Here is a 25,676-nt window from a genome sequence, read left to right as displayed (position 1 = left end):
TGATTTGCTCTATTCCGGCATCGTGCCGGTGTACAGGATAGCAGGGTAAGAAGGTGTAAAAAGAGAACCGAAACCTATAAAACGGTAATGGGTGCAGCATAACCGTACCCCAAGAAGCTGAGCGCTATATGAAGTGTTGGGTGTTGGGCGCAGCAAAAGGGAAAACTCACCACATACACACAGATACAGGCACAAAAAGAAAGCAGCAAAACAAAAAGGGGAGGGAAGCACCCAAGCACCACAAGTAGTAACACAGAGAAACGCAATCCTAAATAGGAAACGGTCGGTAGGCTAAAACGGATTCGAATGAAAGAAGCTTTATGACTCTCTTTTTCGGAAGCATTCACGCCTGGTTTTTTAGTCTTTGTTTTGGGGCCTTTGGGGTGAGCATAAAACGAACAAAAAAGCTCAGCTTTATAAGCTTTTGCATTCGGGACAAACACGCACGCACAGCAGACAAAAAAGGGAAGAATTCAATTCTGATCTTAACGCACGTACATATGTAAACCCGAAACTGGACAACCAAAACATGGTAAACGTTAAAATAAGGGCTCCTCCCTCTATTCGGACACTCTGGGACGCATAAACTTCTAACAGGGATCCCAACAAATCGAAAATGCCCCCCCCCCCTCCTTCTCGGAGTGAGGGCCAATCACTGTTAGCGCCGTGAAACTAAAGGGGGGTTGCGTGAAGAGAGTTTACTGTGATGGTTGCTGCTGTTGCTGTTGCTGCTGCTGCTGGGACTGTCTTCTGCAGGCATTGTTCTTCGACAGGTCTGATTCGGAATTTTTCAGCTCCATCGCCAACTTGTAACCCAGCTCCGGGCGGCGGTCCCGTCCTTCCACCATCGCTTTGACCTGAAACCGCGCAAAAGAAAACACAACAAGAAGTTGGGATAAATTTTGTCGGTTGCGAAGTAAGAAGTGATTGAAAAGTGACCGAAAAATAAATACACCCTTCTCCCTGAGACAGCCTGAGTTTCGTGCTGGTTGGAAAAAAAAGATTTAATTCGCAATTTTGTGCTTTTTCTTGTTGCTGGATTGCGGGGATTCAGTCCGTAAGGTTGGTAATTTTGCTGAGTGCTCTTATGTGTTTTCTTTTTCCTTCTTTCCTGCTACAGACTACAGAATTACCTCGATAGTAATTAATTTCCCTTTCGGCAGAAGCCCGAAAAAAAACGGAGGATTCGTGTATTCCTGCTTCACCTACCTCGCGGGATGAAACGATGACGCCATTGCTGGAAATAACTGTCTGCTTGGTACTCTCGATGTCATTCAGATCGACTCCCCGGCAACAGTCGTCGATCAGTATTGTTCGGTAGCCAGCCGACAGCGCATCGATGGCCGTTGCACCTGTGCGAAAGGAGAGAGAGAGAGAGAAAGAGAGAGACCATTTGGAGATGATATTTGTGGCTATTAGTCCTGCGTTACTGGCCGTGCGAACGGGATGTGACAATTGCGGAACGAGCAAGACCAGGCCAGGTGAATAATGGTGAACCCTGGGTTGCCTAGCCTATTAGTAGATTAATTTGGCCAATTTTCATTTATTTAATGAAACGCTACTCCACCACCGTGGAGTCTCCGTGCTCACAACCGGTGTCATGGAGATCCACTTTGATTCATCTACATGCTACATCTGCTTGTTTGCTTTCTCGAGTGGTAATTGGAGAAAAAAACGAACCGAATCGTTGGATCGAAGCCGGCTCCGGAACCGTTGGGTGCCATCACTTTTTTTTCCTTGTTTTGAATCCGTTAACTATTTTTATGCGCTGTAACAAGCCAGAGGCGCAGTGTTCGGTTTGCTTTTTTAACCTTTTTCAGTTTGTTATTAAAGCTCTAGCGTACAAGCGCATCCCGGCCGAAGATTCGGTGACTACGCCGGAAATGACCTCAATCGTGGGTGGTTTGGGAGAGGAGGAAGAAGGAAAGGCTGGTACTGAACGTGACTGATTTTTCTGCTCGCAGTTGCTACAGGAGTTGGTTGAAGTTCGATTTAATTTCCTTACTTACAAGGAAATTGAATCATTTTGCAGCAGTTCTGTTTTCGTGCGCATTCGCCCATTCATTTTATTTCAAACAACAAGTAATGAGATTTTACTGAAAATATATCAATGCAAACGGGAAAACATGCCGCAGTGCGGGGCCGTGGTAGAAGTGATGGCGTCCATTATTTTTTTGTATGTCCCCCCCAATTTGTTTTTACTTGCCACTCGCATCCTGCTCATTGTATGAAAATGGTAATTTTAAATTGTATCATTTTTGTGGACATGTGTTTGTCTCAACGGTTTTAAAAATCATCCTGCTTGATGAAGCTCACTTTTCATGAACTGTGTGTGCAACATTATATCGATTAGATAAAGTGACCACTAAACGACGATAGTAGAAAAAGAGCATTAAAAGGTTTTCCCATGGCGTGTGTATAAGCGTTTAAGAAAATCGATAGTTATTCGTGCGCTTAACGCTAGTGCACACTAGAGAGCGTCAGGATTTTGCTGCATACGAACGATCCGTCAAGATTGAAACAAACTTAATTACTGAGTACGTGGTCGAAATTGAAAATGGCAAAGCTACCGCTAATACGGGTCTGCTGAACACTCTCGTACACTCGCGCACAGATGCACAATGGATCAAATGATTAAAATCTCGAGCAGATCAAAATATTACTTTTATTGTATAATTCCTAATAAGTAATTGAAATTTGGTTAAAGTTCAGTCTAGATGAAGCCTAGCATTGAGATACCAAGGTCAGCTGAAAAAAATTCCTGCTAAAAAAATATAGCTTCGTGTGTACTGGTTTTAAATAATACGTTTTTTAGGAAAAACTTTGTATCTTAACAATTTGCCGGCCAATCACACCACTGTGGTGTAATGACGCGAATGCATTGATAACCAATCGCACCGCTTTGGTGTGATAAACAAACTTGTTTTGATTAGGTTTTGCGGCATGAAACACAGCGCGTTTCTTTTGCATTATTTGTGGATTATTGGTGGTGTGTTGGTAGTGCATCATGTAAGTAAAATATGTTGTTCGTTGTTTGCTAGTTGCCGTTCTGTATAAAGTTTACCCTTGCAGCATGGCAGGCGAGAAAGATCACTACGTTTATGGATAATGAAGGTGGATTTTGAGGAGAAGATATTATCAATAACAGTGAAAGTGAAGAAGATTCATTAGACGATAATGAAATAAATAATTGACGAACCCATAATCTTATTCAGAGGAATCAGAAGAAGATAACAGTGACTCTTAGACAACTTGTGATTCATTCAGAAACAATGATGATTTTGCGGGACCTCCTGGCTCAAAAAATCAACCTAATGATGCACAGAGTATCGCAGAAGTCGTAGAATTATTTATTGGGAATGATCAATTGGAGTTTGTAAGTTATGAATCCAACAAATATTACGAATACAATTTTAATTTGGGAAAGATAGATAAGAAAAACATTAATTGTTTCGATACAATGGCTGTTGAATTAAAAAAAAAAATGGTTCGGCCTGGAGATTCTTATGGGATTTCGAAAATAGAAAAATCGAAAATAGAAGACTATTGTTCAGAAACATCTCCTGATAGGTACGCCAATTTTTCTAAAAATAAAAGTCACGTAACAGATATCGACAAATACTCTCTTTTTAAATTTTTCTCACATTAACAATAAATCAGACAATCCAGAAAGGTTATTCAAATTACTACAAATTATTGATTGTATTCAAAAAAAAAAAAAAAAATAGAAAACTTTAGCCTCGGTCAACATATTTCATTTAGCGAAGGAATGATACAATGGTGCGGATGACGCAAACGGTGCCGGTGACCAGCGGTGTAAACAATGCGTAGCGTGCGGCTGTCAAAGTGTTAATTATCCAATTCAGAAACCATGAAGTCATGAAGTACCATGCGTCTCCATCAAGGCGAAAATTGAAAATTACTATTCGAAAAATGATTTTCCCACTACTTCCTGTGGCATATGCCCACTGTAAAATGGAACAACAACTGCAGCAAATCGATCCTCCGAATTCACTGTGCCAGTTTCGAATTCCTACAATTTGATTTCGTAATCACGAGCCGATAATGAGCACGATTGGAACATTGTGTTTCAAGGCTCCCCATCCTAACGTAACTACTTATCGATACCAGTAACAACCAGATTGTACCAAAGGAGCGTTTGTTGACATCGTGTAACTTACCAACACACACGTCGTACGCTAGTCCACACACGTAGATATCGGTCGAGCCCTTTAGTCGCAGCTGAGCGCACAGTGTCGTGTCGGAAAGCTTCTTGTTGTCCCAGAACACCGAGTACGAGTCCACTTCTGGGTTGGTACCTTTGTACACCTTCACACCATGCTCGACAACCTACAAACAAAATTCGTAAGAATAAAAAAAATGTTGATAAACACAAGAACTTCCTTCCCGCCCTTTTCCCGCCTAACTCACCTTCAAATCTTTGTGCAGCTCGGAACCCCACGAATCTTGTACGCAGTGGCGTGGCCAGAGCCGTTGCTTCATCGGGGGCGGCCCGGCAAAGATGACCGTATCGTAAACCTGCGCATTGTCCGCATTCAGCTACCATCGAAAGAATGCGGGCGGTGAATAAGTCAACAGAAAAAGATGAAGAAAATCGTGATAACACGATAACGGCGGACAGATCGGTCGGCAGCCACACTTACCGGACTGGTTGGATGAATCGGACGCTGTTTGATGTTGTCGATGAAGGAAACGTGATCGCTCGGATGCCAATCGAGCGAGTAGAACACCGCATCAAAGTCAACCGTATCCAGCAGCTTATTGATCGGCTCGATAACCTAACCAAGCAACAGGAACAAAAAACACATACCCGAGGCCCGGTGTGTCAGTGAAGGTGGAAAGAAAGCAGAAAAGCACAGCAATGAAATGATACACTGCCCGGGCCAGTGCGCGAAATGGTTTTGGTTGATGATGGCAACCGGGCACCACGTCGGTTTCAATTTCAACGCCTACTCGATCCGTCTGACAGCTGTCGTAATTTAATTCACCGTGGGCACTTCAGCCGTGTGGCCGAGACGTGCGAGAGAATATACAAAATCTGACGGCGCCCTTTCAATGCGCCCGGGGTCTGCTGTCAGTGATGTCACGCAAGTCACGCAAACGGCAGGACACAGCGAAATACGCACGAAATGGAGTCTTAATGAACGCCGGCTACCAGTGTATATTGGGTTAGTGGGGAGCTTAATAAGTGTTCACTGAAAGGCCATCGTACCAGGCAACAGGTTTATGGTGCTGTGTAGTTTTGCTTTATTTGTGAAGCAAAAGATAAGATATTATTCTCCCGCTGCTAGGGAGTATTGCAGCGGCCGGATCAGAATGGCTTAAAACATCATAATGGAGATCGGCGAGCTTGATGAGCTTACTTGAAACGGAATTTGGAAGCTTCGCTGATTGATTTGAACGTGACACTTTCATTAATCACGCGTGTGCCTCACACATAGCCCGATTCCGCTCAGCAGTCAGTGTGCGTACACATTATTTCAAACCACGTCACCCCGACACGGCTACGATTGATGATGGCGATGATGATGGTGCTGGGAGAGTAGATTGTTTGCTTTTAAAAATTACATCACTGCCTGTGGACGACATCAATCTTGTCCCCCGGGTTCGCTGTGTGAACATGGCGACACATGTCCCTCCCCCACCGTGCACACGTCTTTGGCATTAATTACACATCATAAATGTTGCGTTTTGTTGGTATCGTGTACGTACGGACAGCATCCGAAGGCACAAACTCGCCCTTCTGCCAGCTATATCCGGTTACCTTCATCAACATAGAGAAGGAAAACTATCGAAAGTTTTGCATCGAACAAAAGGAAGTTAATTAACGTCCGACGTTACCCGGACCACGCCGGGAAGTTCCGTGCCGGGATGGGCCCATCTTAGCGTGTCCTTATCTTCGTTCGCACAGTTCGCAGAACTCTTCGGGGTAGAACGAGCAGCATTCCACTAACCGGCCTCGGTTTGACAAACTGACCTTTCACATCGGGCAGCGGCGCTGCGTCCCAACACCACCGGGGTATATTAAATTTCCGAGCACGGATTGGCATCCGCTCTGCTATGCCTCGGATGTGTATGTGTGTGTGTATGTGTGTGTATATTTGTGCATCGTTGCGATAGACGTATAACGTCCTGGGTGTTTTTATGCGCATACAAACACATCGACACACACACTGCTCGCCCGAATGAAGAAGGTGCTAAAAACCTCGAAACTCTACGTCGCATCTTCCATTCTTGGATACGGTGGGACGCTGGTTCGAAAGCAGGCAAACATCATCCGGCCAAGCAGTAGTCTCGAGTCTCGCACCCAGCTAAAGATAAGCCTTAAAAGCAACCGATCGCTCACCAACGCAAGAGGGGAACAGCAGGGAGACCTTTCGACCTGCACCTTTTGTTTACCAATCTGCGTCGTTACCTTCTGCCTTTTCACTTCACATCATCCTTTCGCTTTTCTGATGCTGCTGATGGTGGTAGTTGTGTATGTGTGTGTGTTAATGTGTTGACTCGTTCCCGATGAACCTGCACCCAAGTCATCTTCCCGCCATTCTTTGAATGGCGCCTACACCTTGGAAGTTGAAAATAGCCATCCTTTCATCGTTGGTCGTCCCATCCGATTACTTGCGGCGATGCATCTCTGTGCAGGGCTTCTTTCGTGCAGGGAACGAACGTACACAGCCGCATGAAGAACGGGAACGAACAGCGGGAGGACGTGGAGTAGGAAATGTAGCTACAAATTGAGGATATTGCATGGTGGTGGCCTAGGACGCTTCTTCGACAAAGGTCACCAAAAGCGGGGGGAAGACCTCTGTTTGTGCTTGTTTCCCATCTGCAGACCAGTTTTGCAAAATGACCGAGGTTAGTGGGTTTGTGTGTGCCGGCGAAAGAAAACCTTACCCGGGGTTCGTTTTATCGAACGACAGGCAAGGGCTCGATATTGTTTTCAGCGACATTGAAGTTTTAGTGCAATAACCAAAGGGAAGGAGCAGAAGGAGTTATCTGCGAGCAGCATGATGTACTGTACTGCCAGTACCGACAATGTGTTGTTATTCATCAACTGTTTTAAAATCGTTTTTTAAGGACAAAATGCCTGTCCTTTACTGCTTAATTTATGAGTGTGGTGAGAATATTAAAATTAATGAATCATCAAAAACTTTTCCTATAACACTTTAATGAACATTGTTATACCTTTGGTATATTGTGTTCTTTTAAAGATGCAAATAAAAAGAAAAAAAGATGAATAAAAGAGACAAGTGTTGCCGAAGGATCGTTGTAGATACCAATAAAACGAAAATGGAGTGTACTGACCCTCTTTGTCTCAAGACTCTTTTCTGTTCGTTGGTCAGGTCATTGCTGGAGTACTGCTCAGTCGTCTGGACCCCTCTGCTTGGGTTTGCATCCAACGTATTGAGCGAGTTTGGAGGACTTCCACCAGGTTTGCTACTCGTAAATTACTGGGTGATTTGGGCTCTGTGCTACCCCCGTAACCAAGGTCATCAGGGCGACCCCTTTGGTGTAGGCGACACTGGTGCCGGCCTTCACACAGTAGGACTGCGGTTCAAATCCCATACGGACCGTCTCCTCGTAGTGAGGAATGACTATCCAACTACGTGGCATTTTCAGTCTAGTAAGCCATTCGATGGCCGGCGTAGCTTAGAGGTCGTTAGTCCAAGAAGAAAGAATAGAAATAATTATCACCTCAACGTCTGCATTTTGAACTTACTGATCAGGATATGAACAGGACATTAAGTGACAGTTTCGGCACTTTTTAGCCAAGTTCCTTAGCAATGTCAAATTTCGCGCATCAAAAGAAGCCCCTTGTTTGTTTTTATTTTTCGTTTGTCAATATTTATTTTCGGAGCTGCGCCAAGTGTTTTTGTCCATATTGACCATGTCCAAGTTTGTGGAGCAGCGCGCATATATCAAATTTTGTTTGCGCAATGAAATAAACGTTGCGGAAAAATTGCGGATGTTACAAAAAGCCTTCGGAGCAGAATCTATGTCGAAGAAAAATGTGTACAAATGGTAAAGTGATTTCAAGAATAGCCATGAGAAGATCGAAGACGAGGACCGTCCGAGGAGACCATCCACCTCGACCGACGATGCCCACGTCGTCCAAATCAAGGATTTGGTGGTCAACAATCGTCGGTTGCCGATACGAATCCTTTCACAACCTCCATTCGGAAAAAGCGGCCGGATTTGTGAAAAAAACAACAGCTGGTTTTTTGCACCACGATAGTGCGCCCTCCCATACGGCCATCATTTTGAGGGAGTTTTTCGCAGCAACTGGCGCTCATAATGTTCCGCAACCGCCGAATTCGCCAGATTTGGCACCAGCCGAATTCTGGCTGTTCAACAAGCTAAAACGGCCGCTTCGGGGACACCGTTTTGACACTATCGAGGAGATAGAAGCCGCTGCGAGGTCGGAACTGAATGACATCCCAGCATCCGCGTTTTCCACCTGCTGCGTGGAGTGGGAGAAGAGGCTAAAGAGGTGCATTGCATCGGAAGAGGATTACTTCGAAGGTGATGACCATCTTCTTCTTCTTGGCTTAACGACCTCTAAGGTCATGCCGGCCATCGAAATGGCTTTCTAGGCTGCCGATACCACGTAGTTGGTTAGTCAGTCCTCACTACGGTTGGACGGTCCGGATGGGATTTGAACCCCGGTCCTGCCGATTGAAGACCGGCGCCGCTGTTGCCTACACCACCGGGCCGCCCCAATCATCATTTCATCATGGTCAATCAGTGATGACCATCATTTGGCCTAATAAAAAAAACCATTTAAGAACACAGTTGTACTTCCCTTCCTGCTTAAAATTTATTGGATGTATTTTTTTTAATATCTCTTTCTGAATGTTTTATTCATCTGATATCATATTTTCAGACTACTAATACTCATTATTAATACGAAAAAAAAAATTTCGTTTGTTACAACCATAATATTAAACAAACACTTTAGCCTGCATTTAGGTGCGTTAAGGATAAACAATGAATCTTAACTTTTTAATCCTTATAATAATTACCAACTCCGCACCCTAGTTGCCCTCATTTTATTCACGGAAACTCAAAACCTCATCGCGTTTGACCGACGACGTATGAATAGTCCGCAGTGTTGTTAATTTTACCAAACCATTAACAGCGCTTTCTTACCTCCAGTCCATTCTGCTGTGCGCTGCAGTTGCTGATGTTCAACGAACCACTGATGAAGTCGTTCTGAACGTCCACGATGAGAAAAGCGCTGATAGGGCGCACGATCTGCAATGAGAAGATACGAACCATAAGAGTGATGAAAAGCTGTATATCTATACGAAGAAGATGCCGCCTTGTGTGATGAGATACATTTTTTAGGAAACCCCCGAAAAACAGGTGGATGAGAAAGGGGAAAAACCCTTCAGAACAAAAAAAAAAAACATATCCATCCAGCGTGGAAATGGAAAACTGCTGCAACTCATCACGGAAACAGTACGACGTAGCTTATAGCACATTTAAACCATGTGTGTGTGTGTGTGTTACCGCACTCAGGATAGAAGTCGACTTCGGCAACCAATAAGCCATGTCCATTATACACGTTTTCAACAACAAAACAACAACAACAAGGGCGGCAGAAAAAAGGAACACGGACTTGTGTGTACTACAAAAGACACCCTCGGGCGGATGGATCTTCTACCGTACTCATTATGCCGCTTTTGCATAATAGGACACCCGGACTTCCCGCCGATGAAGCGATAAAAGAATGAGAAAAAGCAGGGTAACAACAACAACAACAACAAAAAAATCCACCAGCAAACACATTCCAATGACCGGACTCAGAGCAGCGAGCAAATAGATGTAGCGTGCGAAGGAGGAGGCCGCACAAAAAAGCCACTTCTCATGTGTCGAAAACCTTTCCGGAAGATAAAATCCTCTCACGTCACGTAATCGCCCCGGCCGGGGTGTATGTGTGTGTGTGTATGAAAGATCCTTCTCACAAAATTATCATCAATCAAACCGTTTATCCCCATGTCGTGGTGCGCGCGTGGAACGACGAACAGTGGGTCGGAACGGGCGCACAACGGAAGGACCACGTGCTTCCCACGTTCTCGTCGTTTTCGTCACGCACGGCCACGTCCCACGACTGGGTCCCGTGTGCAAAGATATTTCACCGACGGGTACTTTGATTGTTCGTACAGTAGCAGGTCTACTGTGTGACGAGTGTCGCCTTGCCCGGTGTGGCCCCAAACGCCCGACGACCACCACAACACTCGGAAGGGAATGCAGATGGAGTGCTCTAGCTGGGTTTGCTGGCTGGTTTATCTTTCCGGCAGCAACACGATCGGTAAGTAGATCCGCCTTACCACCCGCCACACATCCACAGGGATAGGAGTATATTTAAAATAAAAACGCTTTCTGAACTGCACAACGCTCGAACGCATACGGATATGCAGAGCCGTACGTTGTGGTCGGCTGAAAGGGTTTGGCTTTACCCGATTGTGGCTCATTTGGTGCCACCCCGTACACAACCAAACACCAGCCCGCTTCCGAGTGCAGGAACCGGGTTTGCGAAACGGACGAAAAAATGGCCTACACCAGAGCACAACCCCTTTGACCAACATTATCCAGTACGCTCTTGGCGTCATTATACTGATGGGATTGTGCTATGCTCATTTTTTTTTATTCGACCGCTGGAGGGTGTTGTTCGGCGCGAACACTGTCGAGCTGAAGGAGCGTGTTAAGTGTCCATGTACTGTGAACAACTGTGAAGAACACAGTGCAGTATCTACTCCTGTACACTCCTCCAAACAAAGAGGGCGAAAAAAAAATGGGAGGGAAAAATTCAGAACAAGCGCACTCAGATTCGCACTTCATTTCACGCAACGTTTCCGTTCCGTCTGCACTGGTTGTGCACAGAGCAGGCCAACCAAATAGTCACCCCAAAACAACAAGAGCGTTTGAGAATCGAGTTGCAAATCGAACCGATTTTACCAGTTCAATACGTTGCGTGCCAAACTTCTTGACAGGAGTGCTGCAAATGCCTGTCGGTAACACCTCGACCGGAACTTTATGCCAGAGAGTGCACATGTGTGAAGGAAATGTGTCCCTGCCCGTCTTAAACCTGGGTGCGTAAAAACCGAATCCCTCTAATGGGTGTAATATGAAGGAAAAATAGAACTTCACAGTACGCTAAGGAGCCTAAACAAAGCTCACCAATCATGGAATAAACTGTTCAAGGCTTTCACCATACGTTTCGTTAAGCGATCGCTGATAGACATAGTGGAAGTCCTTTTTCTAGCTCGTTTAGGAAACATCACATCGGCACGAAAAGGAAACGACTCAACAAAGTTGACGGGGACACCGGGAGCAGGTTCCTATTTCCATGGCAAAATAAATTCGCCGGCAAGCGAAAACGTTTCTGGTTTAGCAATGAGGTTACTGGCAGCTAGCCCGTTTAAGCTAATGGAGCAATAGATGACTTCATCAACTTTTGCGGCCAACTAGAAGGTGAGGTTTAATTTATTGTCGAGCAGATTTTCTCCTCAGTCATTTTTTTTTTTTTGCTGTTGCATGATATTATGCTGTTCTTTCCCTTTGGGGTGTGGAAGTGTTTCCATGCATGTGAACCATCGAAATAAGGGTATAATAAGGTAGCAAAGGGATTTAGAGTGGAAACTCCAAATGTGTGTAAAAACCGAAAACCACCGGAAGCACATAAATCAGCAAAGCAAATTAATTTCCCCCGATCAATCTATCCAGCCAGCAGCAGCAGCAGCAGCGGGCAGGCGTTATCTGTCCGGGCACGCTTTAATTGAATGATTAAAATTTTATTTTTACGATGAAATTACAATCATCACTCTCGATGCCTAATAGCGTTTTGTAGCATTTTTTTCCACTCAATGGAACATAAAATTTCTCTCGAAAAATACATTTGCATCACAAACCGCCACACACACACACACTCATAGAAAAACAGAACAACAAAAAGAAATTAATTCTGGAAGCTTTATCCATATAGCGATCCGAAATCAAATATCGACATTTTAATTGATTTACTGTGTCTCCATTTCCAGCTGCAAAACTTGGTGCACGATGGTTTAATTAATCTGTACGTCAGTCGTAAATGTTAACAGCAGTGCTCAACGCCTGTACTGCCCCTTTGCCCGGTTTTGCCGCGTTGATTGATAAGCCGACAAGCATTGACGTTGATTGAAATGGATGGAATTGTTTTTTTTGCTTCCATCACCATCAACCGGATCTGCATGATTTGCTAGAATTTTGAAGTTTTTAGTGCGTCTGTTCTTGCCAAATCAGCACTCTGTGCTCTGTGTGGTTTTCCATTATTTCCGTTTCATGATGTACGATGAAAGGAAAGTTCGATCCCTTTGTCACATAGTGTGAAATGGGCATATTGGAGTTTTCGGGAATCGTTAATCCTTTAAGGGATTTGGCAAAAATGAACATTTCGCAGTGTGTACGTCAATTTTTATGAAAATGTATACACTCGTCAGGTTGAGGCTTTGTTCTATTGGATACAGAGAGTAGTTTATGAACAAAAATCCCGAAGGATGCAACGAATTTCCTTTTTGAGATACATTCCAAACCCCTTATTAATTGCGTGACTCGCGATTCCCCCCTTGCGCCTCCTTGCGTATAAGGGATTTCACTTCTGAAGGTAAGAAAATAAGATTTTTAGAAATGACTCCTGATAGGCGCTAGGAGGTTCAGATTAAGTAATAAGAACCTCTGGAATCGACAACCGATTAAATCTTTACTTTACAGCAGATCATCCAAAAATGCCTCCACCGTTCACCACCGTTCGCACAGGCGTTCAAGGCGGCCTGCAGCAGTAAGGATTCCCTGGGAAGTTTGTAAGGCTGTTAAGAGCTACTATGCTCTAACCGTGATAGAGCCCAATTCGGAAGTAGTTGTCGGCGACGATCGCGAGGTGGTAGAGAAGTTCTGCTACGTTGGTACGATCGTAACTTCCGAAGAATCGTGCCTACTACGGACTCTAGAAACTCCTGCGATCCAGAAGACTCCAACAACAGACGAAATACACGATATATCATACACTGATACGTCCGGTAGTCCTCTACGGGTGCGAGACCTGGACTATGCTGTTGGACTATCTTTGGCGGTGTGTCCAAGCAGGGCGTGTGACGAAGAAGAATAAACCACGAGCTTCCTGAGCCGTTTAGCGATGCTGATATCCTGACGGTAGTCAAAGCCGGAAGGAAACGTTGGCTAGGGCATGTGATGAGAATGGCGGAGTCATGTCCCACCAGGAAAGGTGTAGAGGAGCACAGCGAGCTCGTTGGCTGGATCAAGTGGAGTCAAACCTGTCCGAGATCGGATGCCGCCGTGGATGAAAGGCTTCAGCCCTAGACCCAGGTTTCTGGAAACGGATTGGCGACCTGGCCATGTCTACGCGACGTACCCAATCCTGAGCAGGCCAAGAAGAAGAAGAAGAAGAACATATGGGAATTTTCATACCTTAGCGATGCTTAGTTATTGCAATTTTATCGCACAAAAATCAGAACAGAGCCGATAAAATCGTTTTTTTCCAATATTTCACGTTTATTTCTCAGTCAAATGTTGTATATTTCTGTATCAAAATTCTGCGCACAATTAAGAAGCAATTAAGCAATTGCTTGATTTGCCGTGGCAAATGAAACAGCCCAAAACAGTTAAACGAAAAGTCAATACAGCAAGGTCAGTTAGCTGCACTATTGCACTTGTCACCCAAAAGCTATAGCAATCCATACGATTCTAGAGCGCCCCAGCAGTCAAACCAGAACTGCCATTTCCGGAAGGAAATTGGGACTCCTCCTTTGTGTTTCTCAAGTAGGGATGGGGGGATGGGGGGATGAGCTTGCAGACACAGGTGGTGCAGTGTGTTTGACTTCAAATGCTTCAACTCATCCCGAGCGGAATGAAGACAGATTGCTCTCCCTCGCCCTGCCCGCGTCTCCCCGGACTGTCTATCCGGTCCCAAGGACTCCTGCGCAACCGGAATGATTGATTTTCTTCCAAGCAATACTCAAGCTTAGTGTACTTCTCCGGATTGGTTGGCTTTGGCTATACAGTTACGAGTCAGATTTTTTTTTTGCTTCTCCACTTTTTCTGTCTCGTTCCTCTGGACCCCTTTTCATTGCCATTTCCTATCCCAAGTGTTTCCCTTCGTTTCCTCGTTGGCCTTGAGTAGCGCCACTCACCACCGAACGGCGGTGGCCTTTGAACTACTAGCGCGGCGTACTTTTCCTGCTGTTCAAGAACGAGAACTCCATTTCCATTTCCATTCCGACCGAGCGCGCTGCTAGCACGAGGAACGCGGGTTCGGTGAGCTTTCTTCTCTGAAGGTTTACCACCCCGGAACAGAGAACGTTGATTGAAATCGATTGCCATTTTTGCACGTCCGGGAGGGATACGATTGCTTGCGGAGCGATTGAACTTGAACAACAACAACTGCACCGGGGGCGCACACAAACACACACACGAAGCGCGGGGCGTTATTACGTCACTGTCGTGTTGTTGCTTTTTGAAAATAAATTTAATTTCCATACACATTCCTCGGTGCGCACGGGCCAAAGAGCGGGATGGGGAGCGAACATTCGATTCTTCGCGCACGAGAGGAACGAAACACAATCATAACCTTAGAAGATTGCAAAAGGGCATACGGGGTTTGTTTTACTCGCTTTTTTATGGTATGGTAGCACACTCACCGTCTTGATCCATTGGTTCCAGCAGAACTGAAATTCCTCTCGATCGATGTAACCGTCCTCGTTCTTGTCGAACACGGCAAACATCTGCTCCAGCCGATCGGACGGTACCACGTAGATGTGACCTTTATCATTCCGGAACAGTGCCCGACAGATCAGCGTAAACTCGTTCAGTGAAAGCCGATCATCTCTGTGAAGGGAAGAGCGAAGAGCAGTGGGAGGAAAATTAGAAACAAACTTAAGAGCAACCAAAAAAAAAAAAATGAACCACACAATGCTGCGTTTTTCTTGGTACTACGGGAGAGAGTACAATTTTGCAGCAAAACTTTTTTTTTTGTTTGCTGTTGTTTTTGCTATGCAAAAGGTCAATGTGCAAGGTTTTATCGAAGTTTTGCTTCACGGTCCCATGGAACGGAGACCTCCACATTACATGCAGTCGAGTGAACTGTAAAACTTTTTCCGCGATACCGTTTAAACGGGAGGAAGGAAACATTGAAAGGGCGCCCTCGAGCGAGGAAAAACTTTCACCGAAGGACGACTAGAACCGCTCCGATCTGAAACCGTAGACGATGCAAATTAAATAAATCAATACGGAGCATTGTATTTCTTTTTTACGTGCGGGTGTGGGTTTTATTTCATGGTATTTATTTTTACCTTTTTTTTCTGACCCACCCAACCCACACGGTGATCAGAAAGGTGTAAACGGACTTGTGGTGGTGTGCGGAAACGGAATGGGAGGAAATGGCCGTCAGTGCAGATTTGGCTCGGAGAATAAAACCTCAAACACAAAACAAGCCTCAAAGCGTCTGATTGACGTACATCGATACTGGCGGGTGGTTGGAAATAAATTCTCTCCGTCTCTCTGGGTGTTGATTTTGCACGCCAGCTCCACGCCGGGCTGGTCACCTCAGTCACCGTCTTACATGCACACCAGCCGCGGCGCGGCTTCCTATTAGAGGCAATCCTACCGGGAATGGGGATTGAATTTTATTTCGCACCATGAATAACTCAACTTTATAACTTTATTAGTGTCAGTTCCATTTGCGGACGCGACGAACACGCGTCCATCGACGCGTCAAGACCGGGTGAAAGCTTTCACCCTGTCCATTTCCGCTTCCCTCCCATTCCCACACACCCAGTCCGCAATAAAAAAAACCGAGTTTCCGTATTGCCCAGCTGCTGTTGACTACACGGTTGTGTGGTGAGGATTATTTCATTTGAAAGCTGCACACAGAAAATTGCGAACCGTTCCCAGCATCTTGGGAATAGCGACAGTTCGGTTGAAGATTTTCTGATTTGTGTCATGAGCACACACACACACACACACACCAAAGTTTGAAATCGGCTACGATCGAGCCAGCAGCTCCTATGGACAACTTTATTTTATTCCTTTCCCGGCAGCGGCGTACTTTCGCCTTCCGTTCCATGGACAATTTATGGGTTTAATTTGCATATTTTTATGCTTCACCGCAATCGACACCGATTGCTACGGGCTTTGAGGGAAACTGGTACGAACCATTGAGAGAGGGTGAGTTTGAAGCTGGGCAAAATAAAAAGAAAAACGGGGAGATCGAAAACAAAACGAGATTCTTTTGCACTTTATATCTCGTGCCGGGACAGGGACCGGTGATGATCGGTGTACGAGGCTGACACAATACTTGGCAATGATCAACCGGGCGAGATATGATTTGCTACCACCATGCACAACTACTTGACAAATACCGTTTTTACGGGCGTTGGCATTCAACAACCCAGAAAAAAAAATGTACGCAAGAAAGGATGAAAAATTATTTACTGCTCCCCTCTTGTTTTGCTCTCTGCTCTCTCCACACACACACACAAACACACAAACCCGATGTAACTGACTGCTGGGCAACTTTTGATAGAAAACTTTTACCCGGATTTATCTTGGCTCGTTACACGCGTTGGTCTACGTGAAAATGGGTGGTTCTGCTGCAGCGCTAATAGGATTGTGATTATGCTCGGCACCCAGAACCGGGCGGGCTCCATAGAAATCATAATCGTTGAACCAGGACGCTTATTGCTACCGTTGCTGTTTCCTTTCATCAAAAATTCCACCACGACACGTCACCATCAGCATCAGCCAAACGACAAAGGTTCGTTCGTTTATACGGGAGACTGCAGTACAGTTGACGCTACTGCACCCAGAACCGTTGGCGCTCGTGAAACTTTAGCGTGGTTTCATCAAAAACGGGATGGCAAAGCGTATGTTGCAGGCAAATATGAACAACTTTATGAAGAGAAAGTTTTCGTGAGCTCTAAATGCGGTCGTCGGCGCGAGGGCCGGCAAGTAACAAATCAAACCGTTTTGCTAGGGGTGCTTTTACACTGTTTGAAGATGGGACGATTGTTTTCAATTAGGGGCATGTACGAGCAATTCGGAACATGTAAATCAGTTAGTCGAGCTTTAGAAGCCAGCTACAGCCAGCAGGCAGCGTTGGTGTGACATTTCACGTACGGTTTCTGCTAGACTTTTTGGGTACTTTCGGTTTGTTTTGGGTGTGTAATGGAATTTTATGCAAACCATTGCTTATATCAATAAACATATTGCTCCTGTTTACTTCAATATTATACGATGAGATGATGCTAGATGACATTATTCATAAAGTTTTGATTTATTTATCATGCAGGGTTAAAATGGGGCTTATTTTTTGGGTTGTCAAGTGTTAATTTAACTTACGTTTTCTGTGTTTTTTCTTCATCAAATATGTGTTAGTTCATCAAAAGTGGAAAACATACAACAATTATGATATTGTAGGCAACCGAACATGTCCGGTATAAGGCAAAGAAACAGGTAGGAAATGCCCCTGTTGCGGATGCAACTTTGTCGGCTCCTCAACGACGACCAACAAGCAAGCGAACACTATTTTTGCCTTATTATCTTATTACAATTTTCCTCTAAGTAAAGACGTTTAACGTTTGCTTGGAAATCTATTACATGTCAACGAGGGTTAAAAAAGCGCGGTAATACTTCTTGGTCTTGATTTAAAGATAGCAAGTTCAGCCATCGCGCTCTCTTTTTAATAATTTTTCTTTTTCCCCGCCGAGGAGCGATGGCCGTTTTCTCGAGTTCATTGCACTTTTTCTCCTATTTCCGAAACAATTCCTATTTTCGAGTCAAAATCTATCTTCGAATCAAGATTTCTTATTAATGTTTAACATTATTCTCCTGTGACGTGTGTCTGTCAATAATCAAAAGATTTTCCCATCCTGCCCACCGTAAACCATTAGATGATCTGCATCACAAGACCACCAGCAGATCGTTGAGAAGAAGAAGTCAAAAGATGTTAAATATTTAAAAAATCTATTTTCAAGTAACCAAGTTATGACACAATTATAGAAGTCACTAAAGGTTAGAGACTACATGAAAAAAAGAAGATATTGTTAAATAAGAAGTTTTGTTACTTAAAAAACGCAGAACATTTCGCATATTATGCCACACGCTAACATTAAACTCGATTCAATCTGATCGCTTAGATTTATCAGCGGCACAACTTTTTTGCTCCACAATTCATCAAACGCAACCTCTTGCTCGCTGTTTAGTTGGTCTCAATGAGCGAAGGAAAATTCAAACTAAAGCACCGAAATAAAATTCATTCCACACAATCCACTTCCCTACCATTGCATTGTACCGTTTGAGCGTGTTTTCCATTCTTTCATGCAGGACACGCGAAACGACCCCCCCGAACACCGCGTGAGGGGTGGTACTAGCCGAGATTGTATAATTGTAACAAATTTTGCTTTCCTGAGTGGGTCCTTTACCACTGCTTCAAAGGGCAACGTGGCCAATCCCAAGGTAGTGCCCCAAGGCAGCGGTGGTAAGGGCAACCATTTTCTTGCCCATGGCACGAATGCATGATATGTCTCTCAAAATAAAAGCAGTAAGAAGCAAACAGAAGCAAAAACACGAAAACTATGAGCTAATTTCAGCACATTTCAGCAGTGGCCCTGCTGCCGTCGGTGCTCTCAGGGACACCGGTGTAGATTTGGTCTCCCGATTACTGCTCAATTATCCAAGTTCAAACTCGTATAAATCTTCACACGGCGATCTTTCTCCCTTTCAGAGGGGAGCATTTGCATGTTCAGCGGAAATTTAAAACTATTGGCATTTTCCTCCGAGCAGTTGGAAATGGAACGAAACGGAGGGGGGGGGGGGAAGGATCAGGAATGAAGTCTCCTCCTTCATCATACACCTCGTGTTTAAATGGCGCAGAAAACTGCCGGCGGAAAAGGGGAAAAGGAATGAAAATCGCGAGGAAAAACATTGAACCGAAGAACCGAAAGGGGGATTTTGTGCTCGGGAAACGGGGTGAAAAAACCCCCCACGGCCCAACTAAAGCTAACAGCAGCAGCAGTAGCAGGATTCAATATCGTGTCGGAACGTCGATTAGTTGTTTGCCAGAACCCGGAACCATTTTTCTTCCCTCTCCGCTCAGCGTTTCCCGCCGTGGCTGATCACGAACCGCGCGTGAGCATTCCCATGACGTAGGCATTTGTTTTGTGCCGTTTGACAACGCTTCGGGGAAAAGTTTTCCGGCAAACACCATTTTCGCTATCCCCTTTTTGCGCCAGCTAGCTCAATCAATATCCGCTCTACATTGCTTCTTTTTTTTATTTGCATCCGCTCCATGGTATTCCATGGATAGGGGCAAATTTTATGATTTTCACATTTTCACGATTGTCATCCATCCTTGTCGGTGTGTATTTTACATGGTACGGTGTTCGGGGAATAAAGGACGAGAGAAAAAAAAAAAAGCGAATCCGAAACTTCGATCAAATGTCGATGATTATTGTAAAATTGGTGTAAATAAAGCTTAGTTTCCGTGATTTCACCTCTCCCCCGTTTTCCTTTTCGAGAATGACTAACCATCGCAAATTGGCAGGCAGCTTTATTTGTATTACAAACAGCGCACGGGGGCACCATGTGCTAAATATTGCTGCTTTTTTCTCCTTCGAACTTTATATTCCGATGGAGACGCCTGGTGGCTAACAAATAACAGCCTTAGGTTAGCCCCTCGGTAAAACACTCGAATGGTGGTACACTTTTAAAACACACCACACGACGTTTGTAAACCAAATGCACCGACCGGCGTTCCGACAGCGAAACAATGCTTATACAAGTTTCTGTGTGCACAAGGAAACGTGTACCACCAGCGGTACGAATCGCATGAATAATTGCACCGACTGCAGCGCGCCGGTCGACTTTTCTGCTTAAGACGTGCAAAACAGATCCATGTTTGCTGTCCCCGAGGGATCGACGTGGAAGCAAGCTGTCGTGCGACAGGGAAGTGGTAAAGTTTCAAGAAAAATGGCCTGTCTTTTAAGCAGCTGTAGAGGGAAAAGTTTAATTGCCATGAACCATGTGCTGCCTGTTCGCCTGGCTGGTGACTGGCTGGTTTTGTGGCCGGTGTCAAGGGAAAACTAACCCCAAAGAAAGAGTTCAAAACGGAAATGAAATCGAAACGAGTGCTAAACTTTTTTTTTTTGTTCTCGCACCATCTCCTGGAAGAGGGAAGCTTTAGTGTTCGCCATCATTTCCTAATTTCTTGCTGCACTTTCACAGCCCTATTAATAGCTGGCTGGTAAGCACACTGGTATGTGTGTGCAATGAATGAATTGTATTTCTTTATTTCCAGTTCTTTCCCCACCTCCCACACTTACGGGAATGCGTCTTTTTTTAAATACTCTGTTACTCTTCACGCGCACCGGAGCCACTTTTGCTGCAAGACTTGAGGCAGCACAGCGGTTCATCATCACCCCATACACAACAAGCGGCGAAAAAGAAATTAAGTTAAATGGTTCATCTCGAGGGGAGAATTTGTAAAGTGCTTGCAAAACAACAATTCAAACAACTTTTTGCAAAACAAAAGATGTTAATTATGCATGCAACACGATGAAACTAACACAGACGAGCCGGTTTGCTCATAAATGGGGTAACATTCTTCATCAACTAGCTTGCCACGAGCATGGATCCAGGGGTCAGTGTTGATGGGGATCTAATTTAATATCAAACGTCACCGTCACCGGTGCGCCGATGTGTGGGGACCGGACCCAAACGGAGCAGCGTGGAAAGCTGATTTTCTCACCCATGACGTCAATCCTCCGTTGCTCGATGCAATAGTTCGCAATAGTGCCAGGAGGAGAAAATACGATAATTCCCGAACGACTTCGAAAGCGAGGCTCGCAAATCTATTCATTTCCATCAAAATATCATCATCATCATCGGCGTCATTATTGTCTTTCAAGAATAGCCTCGTCAAACTAGCGCTAATTACTTTCGAATCATGCCACACAGCATAGGACACTCTCGCTTCGTCATCTCACGTTCGCCATCCCGGGTTTGTGTATGTGTGTGTGTGTGTATGGGATTGATTGAATTTCATGTGTTCACACCCGTACCGAATGGGACGCGCGGTACCACCGGGGTACGATGTATCGATCCGAATGTTCAATGTCTCACATTTGCCGCCGTCCCATGGGAGATGGGCACGGTCGTTCTGCATAGTCTGTTCACATGCTGAGAATGGGTGATGAATATGCGACTATTGTTTGGCCTTTGTGTGCGCTTTGTATGCATAAAGCTCAAGGCATCTAGTGTTGCCGCGTGGGGACCGAACATGGTTTTTACAAAAAATTTGGTTTTTTTTTTCGACGCTGATTCTTACTCAACTTGATAGTTAGGTTAATAATTATTTGAGGTTACTCAATTTGATAGTTAGGTTGCGAGAATGGGGTTTCTTTTTCGATTATTTACTATTGATTGTGATTATTTTACTAGTGCTGAAATAACTTATTAAAGTGTTTGTCCAGTCATTGGGCAATGTAACGGGCAAATTGCGTCGGACTTGATTTGATTTTCCATTGTTTATCGTGTAGTTCCATTCCATTCAATGTATTTTCAGTCTTTCCATAGGATTTTCACATAAAGGTCAAATTGAAGCTGGATAAAACAGTAACGAATTATTGCGGATTGTGGACGTTCTGTTTTTTGCAATGATTGTATATTTTAATAGATTAACTGCAGTAAAACTACGTAGAACAAGTTGCACCGACCGATGCTATGGAAAGACAAACCGGCGAAAGGGTGACGAAGGACACAGTCAAAGAACCTTCGATATGGAAAACGATCAAGACCCCCGCTACCATCAGGATTACGAGCATGGAATCGCCCACACACACCCCGGGATAAGTTACCCTCGCTATGAACACGACTTTGGCTTTGGATGACGGGATATACGCTACGGAACAAACGAGCAAACCCGGGATATGGTGCCCTTTCACAGCTCGGAGAAGGAAATGTCTCCCAGCAAAGATGAAAGGAGTATCTTACTTTTAAGTTAACTGTCGTCCCTTATGAATAAAAAACTGCAGTAAAATTATTACACTTTATTTTGCAATCAATAAAGACAAACTATTGTGTTATACTAGCTTGCATAATTATCGAGTATTGAAAATCATATAGAAGTATTAACAATACATTCGTACGGAATGTAACTACTTGCTGAAATTGCAAAGTGATCTGGTTGTTTATTGGTTTTCTTTGTTTGTTATTTGTAAAATGATATATTTTCTTTTCTTTTTAGGTAAACTGTCCAGCCATGCTCCTTGGAACTGAAGGTAAGCGCTTTCTGATAAAATTTTTAAATTGTTTAATAAATAATAATTGGACTTCGTCTACTGGGATACCACGCTGCCTAAAAAGGAATTGTTATTTTTGCGATCTGGTTATCCAAGACGCCTCTGCGTAAAAATGCTCTCACTGACACTTCCGTCAAACATACATATTTCGTCGATTAAGAGATTTTATAGTCCAAAATCAAGTCGACAATCGAAAATTTGCCTTATTTTGCTTCTAAATTAATACAGACAAATAAATAATTTTTCCAATGCGACTCTGTTTGACTCGAATTTTCCTCTGTCACCTTTCCAACTCTCACGAAAATAATTCGAATTACGCAAGATTCTTTCGCAATACGCGATTTTTCTTTGTAAAAGCGAGTAAATAAACAATATAAAGCGCCGATATTCAGAGCAACGGGGGGCGGCTCGGTGATTTAGGCGACAGCGGCGCCGATCTTCAAACGGCTGGACCGGGGTTCAAATCCCATTCGGACCGTCCCTCCGTAGTGAGGGGACTGACTAACCAACTACGTGGTATCGGCAGTCTAGTAAGCCATTTCGACGGCCGGCATGACCTTAAAGGTCGTTAGGCCAAGAAGAAGAAGAAAAAGAAGATTCAGAGCAACCATGCTTTGGTGATTAATGAATGATATTATTACTATATTAAAACATTAGTGAATATATAGGTTCCAAACATCCAAACACGACCGCTTTCTCTTCCGTTGGTGTATTGAAGCTTGTCACGTTGGTATATTCCTCTTGGCTTAACAACCTTCTAGGTCTAGTCAGTCCTTACCACGGGGGAACGGTTCGGATGGGATTTGAACTCCGGTCCTGCCGTTTGAAGATCGGCGCCGGTGTTCCCTATATCGCCTACATTTTGCACACAATTAGCGTTAGGATTTCTAATGCTGTAGTGTCGAACTATGTTGAGGCCCCTATCTTCCCCTATCTTCAACTCTTTATCTTACTTTTTTCCTTTTCTTGTGGTTAAGAGAGTGAACGAAATCATTTTAATGAAATTCTTCTAGTAATTCTGGTAGAAATTCTCGCCCATACTAAAGTTTTGCTAGAAACTGGTGATTATATCAAACATACCGATTTACAGTTCCCACAGATAACATCCTAGAGGGTAAAACAAACGTTCAACTTACATCCAACACTAAAGACAACGATATTCCTTACGGTGTTATAAACCTGAATTGCTAATCCGTGTCAAACTTTACCTTACCCTACAACAAACAACGTATCAAATGTCACTTTTGCACCTCCCATTCGCGCAAACGGATGCCTTTTCACCTTTTCACCCAAAAATCAAACATTAAACTTCCCTCGACCCGACGTTGTAAAACCAAAAAAACAGGTGTACCACAAACTAATCACCAAAACGCTTGTGCGACATAACGCGTTGTTGTAACTGCACTCGTACAACTATTTAACATCAACTTACGGCACGGTGGCGCGTTTTAAAACATGAGCACCATAAATTTGCCTTATCCACTATGACAACATTTCAACGGCACTTTGTCACTGCCAGTGCCAGCAACACGTCGAGCAGCGTCCAAACTACAACAATTTACATGAGACCCTACCGTACCCTGCGAGCTGTCCTCTGGCGTGTCCCCGTATCAGCGACCGTATCTTACACGGGGACCGCTTTATGAGTGATTTATTACATCGCGCGTGTATGTTTATGTGTGTGTGTTTATCGCACAGAGGAAAACTATTTCCAGGAGAGTGTACTGTTTCCAACAGATAAACGAGGCGCGCGCGATTAGCACATTACCTCACTTCCTCTGATGTCGTGGTTTGTTTTTTTATTTTATTTCCGTTTATTGTACCATTTCCTTCCATCAACATCTGCCCCCCAGTATACTACGGTCATCCTCGCTTGGCGAGATTTGGCGGTTAACTGGCGCAAGGAACTTAAAACGGTTTCGCCCACTGAAAGCGACATTTGGTCATACAGGTTTTCTCATTTGTTTAACCTTAAACTCCCAACGTCTTTCCCACAAGACCGAAAATAGCGGCAAGAAAAGAAAGGTACACACAGCAACAAAATGCTTAACATTATATCGCTGTAAAACAAAGAAAGATTTTCACCCATCATCATAAGGAAGGAAGTAAGAGGATCCCTCTTTAGGATAAAGCCGTAATAAATTTCCATATTTGTACAGACCGGTTACCCATGCCGGCCGGGTACGAAAATGATGATGATGAGGATCATGCATCAGTGAAAATGTGCGCCAAAGGTCCATCGTTGCCGTGCTTGCGCCAGTAGCGGACAAAATAGAACATTACATAGTCGTCGTTGCTGCCGGTAAACGGCAACAACCTTTTGCTTACCAATTTACCAACAAAAAAAAAAAAGCAAAAGGGCTAAAGAGATTTGCCGACCCGGCATGCTACCGAGAAGAATGTAAAAGTTGATAATAAATACATAAATAGGATACTCTGCTAGGTACCGGAAGCTTCGTCCGTTCAGCTAGCCAGCCAGCCGAGCGGTTGGGTAGAAGCAAAAATAAATGAAAACAATTGATGTCCATCGATGAAAACTAATGGCGGTATCATAACCGCAAATGAGAAAATATAACTCGATTTCGATTCATTTAATTTTGTTGCCTCGTGGGATATCTCGTACCCAACCGTCCCTGTGCGGGATATACCAAAGTGGACCAATTTTTCCAAGCCATGAATAAATTTGCTAACCTTTATTCGGTTCCATGCACACACACACACACTCGCACCTTCATACAGGCCACACATGTCCTGCGAAGAAGGGTATGGTGTGTTGTGAATGTACAAAAAATAAAACATCCCCTCATAGCTCTGTGGGTTTATTTATTTGATCTGATCACTGCCACGAGCTGACGAATGGTGTCCAATAACCCCTAGCTTCCTGTGGATGGTAGATAGATGCAGTTAGAAAAGAAAAAAAAAGATCTCGCCCTCTCGCTCCTTTTTTTTCTCTCCAACAACTATGGATGGGAAGAGGGCACAGGGGTTCCATTTTTAGATTTCCACCTTTCGAGCCACCCGGGGAATCGTGCGGATTCACCATTCTTCCCAATAAACGGCAAACAACATCCTCGCCCTGCTCTGCGTATGAGAGCGGATTTTCCAAAATGGCAGCACAGAAACGAACACAGCTGGTGGACCGAACAGGTAAAGAGAGAGAGAGAGAGAGATGAAAGGGAAGAGGCCACAAAAAAGTGAACCCATCCAAAAAGGTAGCACGCTATCGAAATTTATCAACCCGTTCACTGTAGAGTTGCTACTGGTGCTGCTGCTGCTGCTGTGAGCCTGAAGCTGACATTGCAC

General features: G+C 44.3%; 1 protein-coding gene across 1 annotated transcript in view; it reads right to left on the bottom strand.

The window, feature by feature from the left end:
• Nucleotides 1–698: 698 nt before the first annotated feature.
• The window catches only part of LOC126565783 (uncharacterized), a gene marked incomplete at its 5' end in the record, with an annotated part of 32,434 nt that continues 7,456 nt past the window's right edge, over nt 699–25,676 (bottom strand). Inside the window, 7 exons of the mRNA XM_050222996.1 lie at nt 699–857; nt 1,210–1,352; nt 4,182–4,350; nt 4,432–4,560; nt 4,665–4,799; nt 9,172–9,276; nt 14,718–14,904. Coding sequence (XP_050078953.1) covers nt 699–857; nt 1,210–1,352; nt 4,182–4,350; nt 4,432–4,560; nt 4,665–4,799; nt 9,172–9,276; nt 14,718–14,904 — 1,027 coding nt within the window. The remainder of the gene's footprint in view (nt 858–1,209; nt 1,353–4,181; nt 4,351–4,431; nt 4,561–4,664; nt 4,800–9,171; nt 9,277–14,717; nt 14,905–25,676) is intronic.

The sequence above is a fragment of the Anopheles maculipalpis genome, chromosome 2RL, assembly GCF_943734695.1.
Source record: "Anopheles maculipalpis chromosome 2RL, idAnoMacuDA_375_x, whole genome shotgun sequence".
Lineage (NCBI taxonomy): Eukaryota > Metazoa > Arthropoda > Insecta > Diptera > Culicidae > Anopheles > Anopheles maculipalpis.
This window is presented reverse-complemented; position numbering and strand designations above follow the sequence as displayed.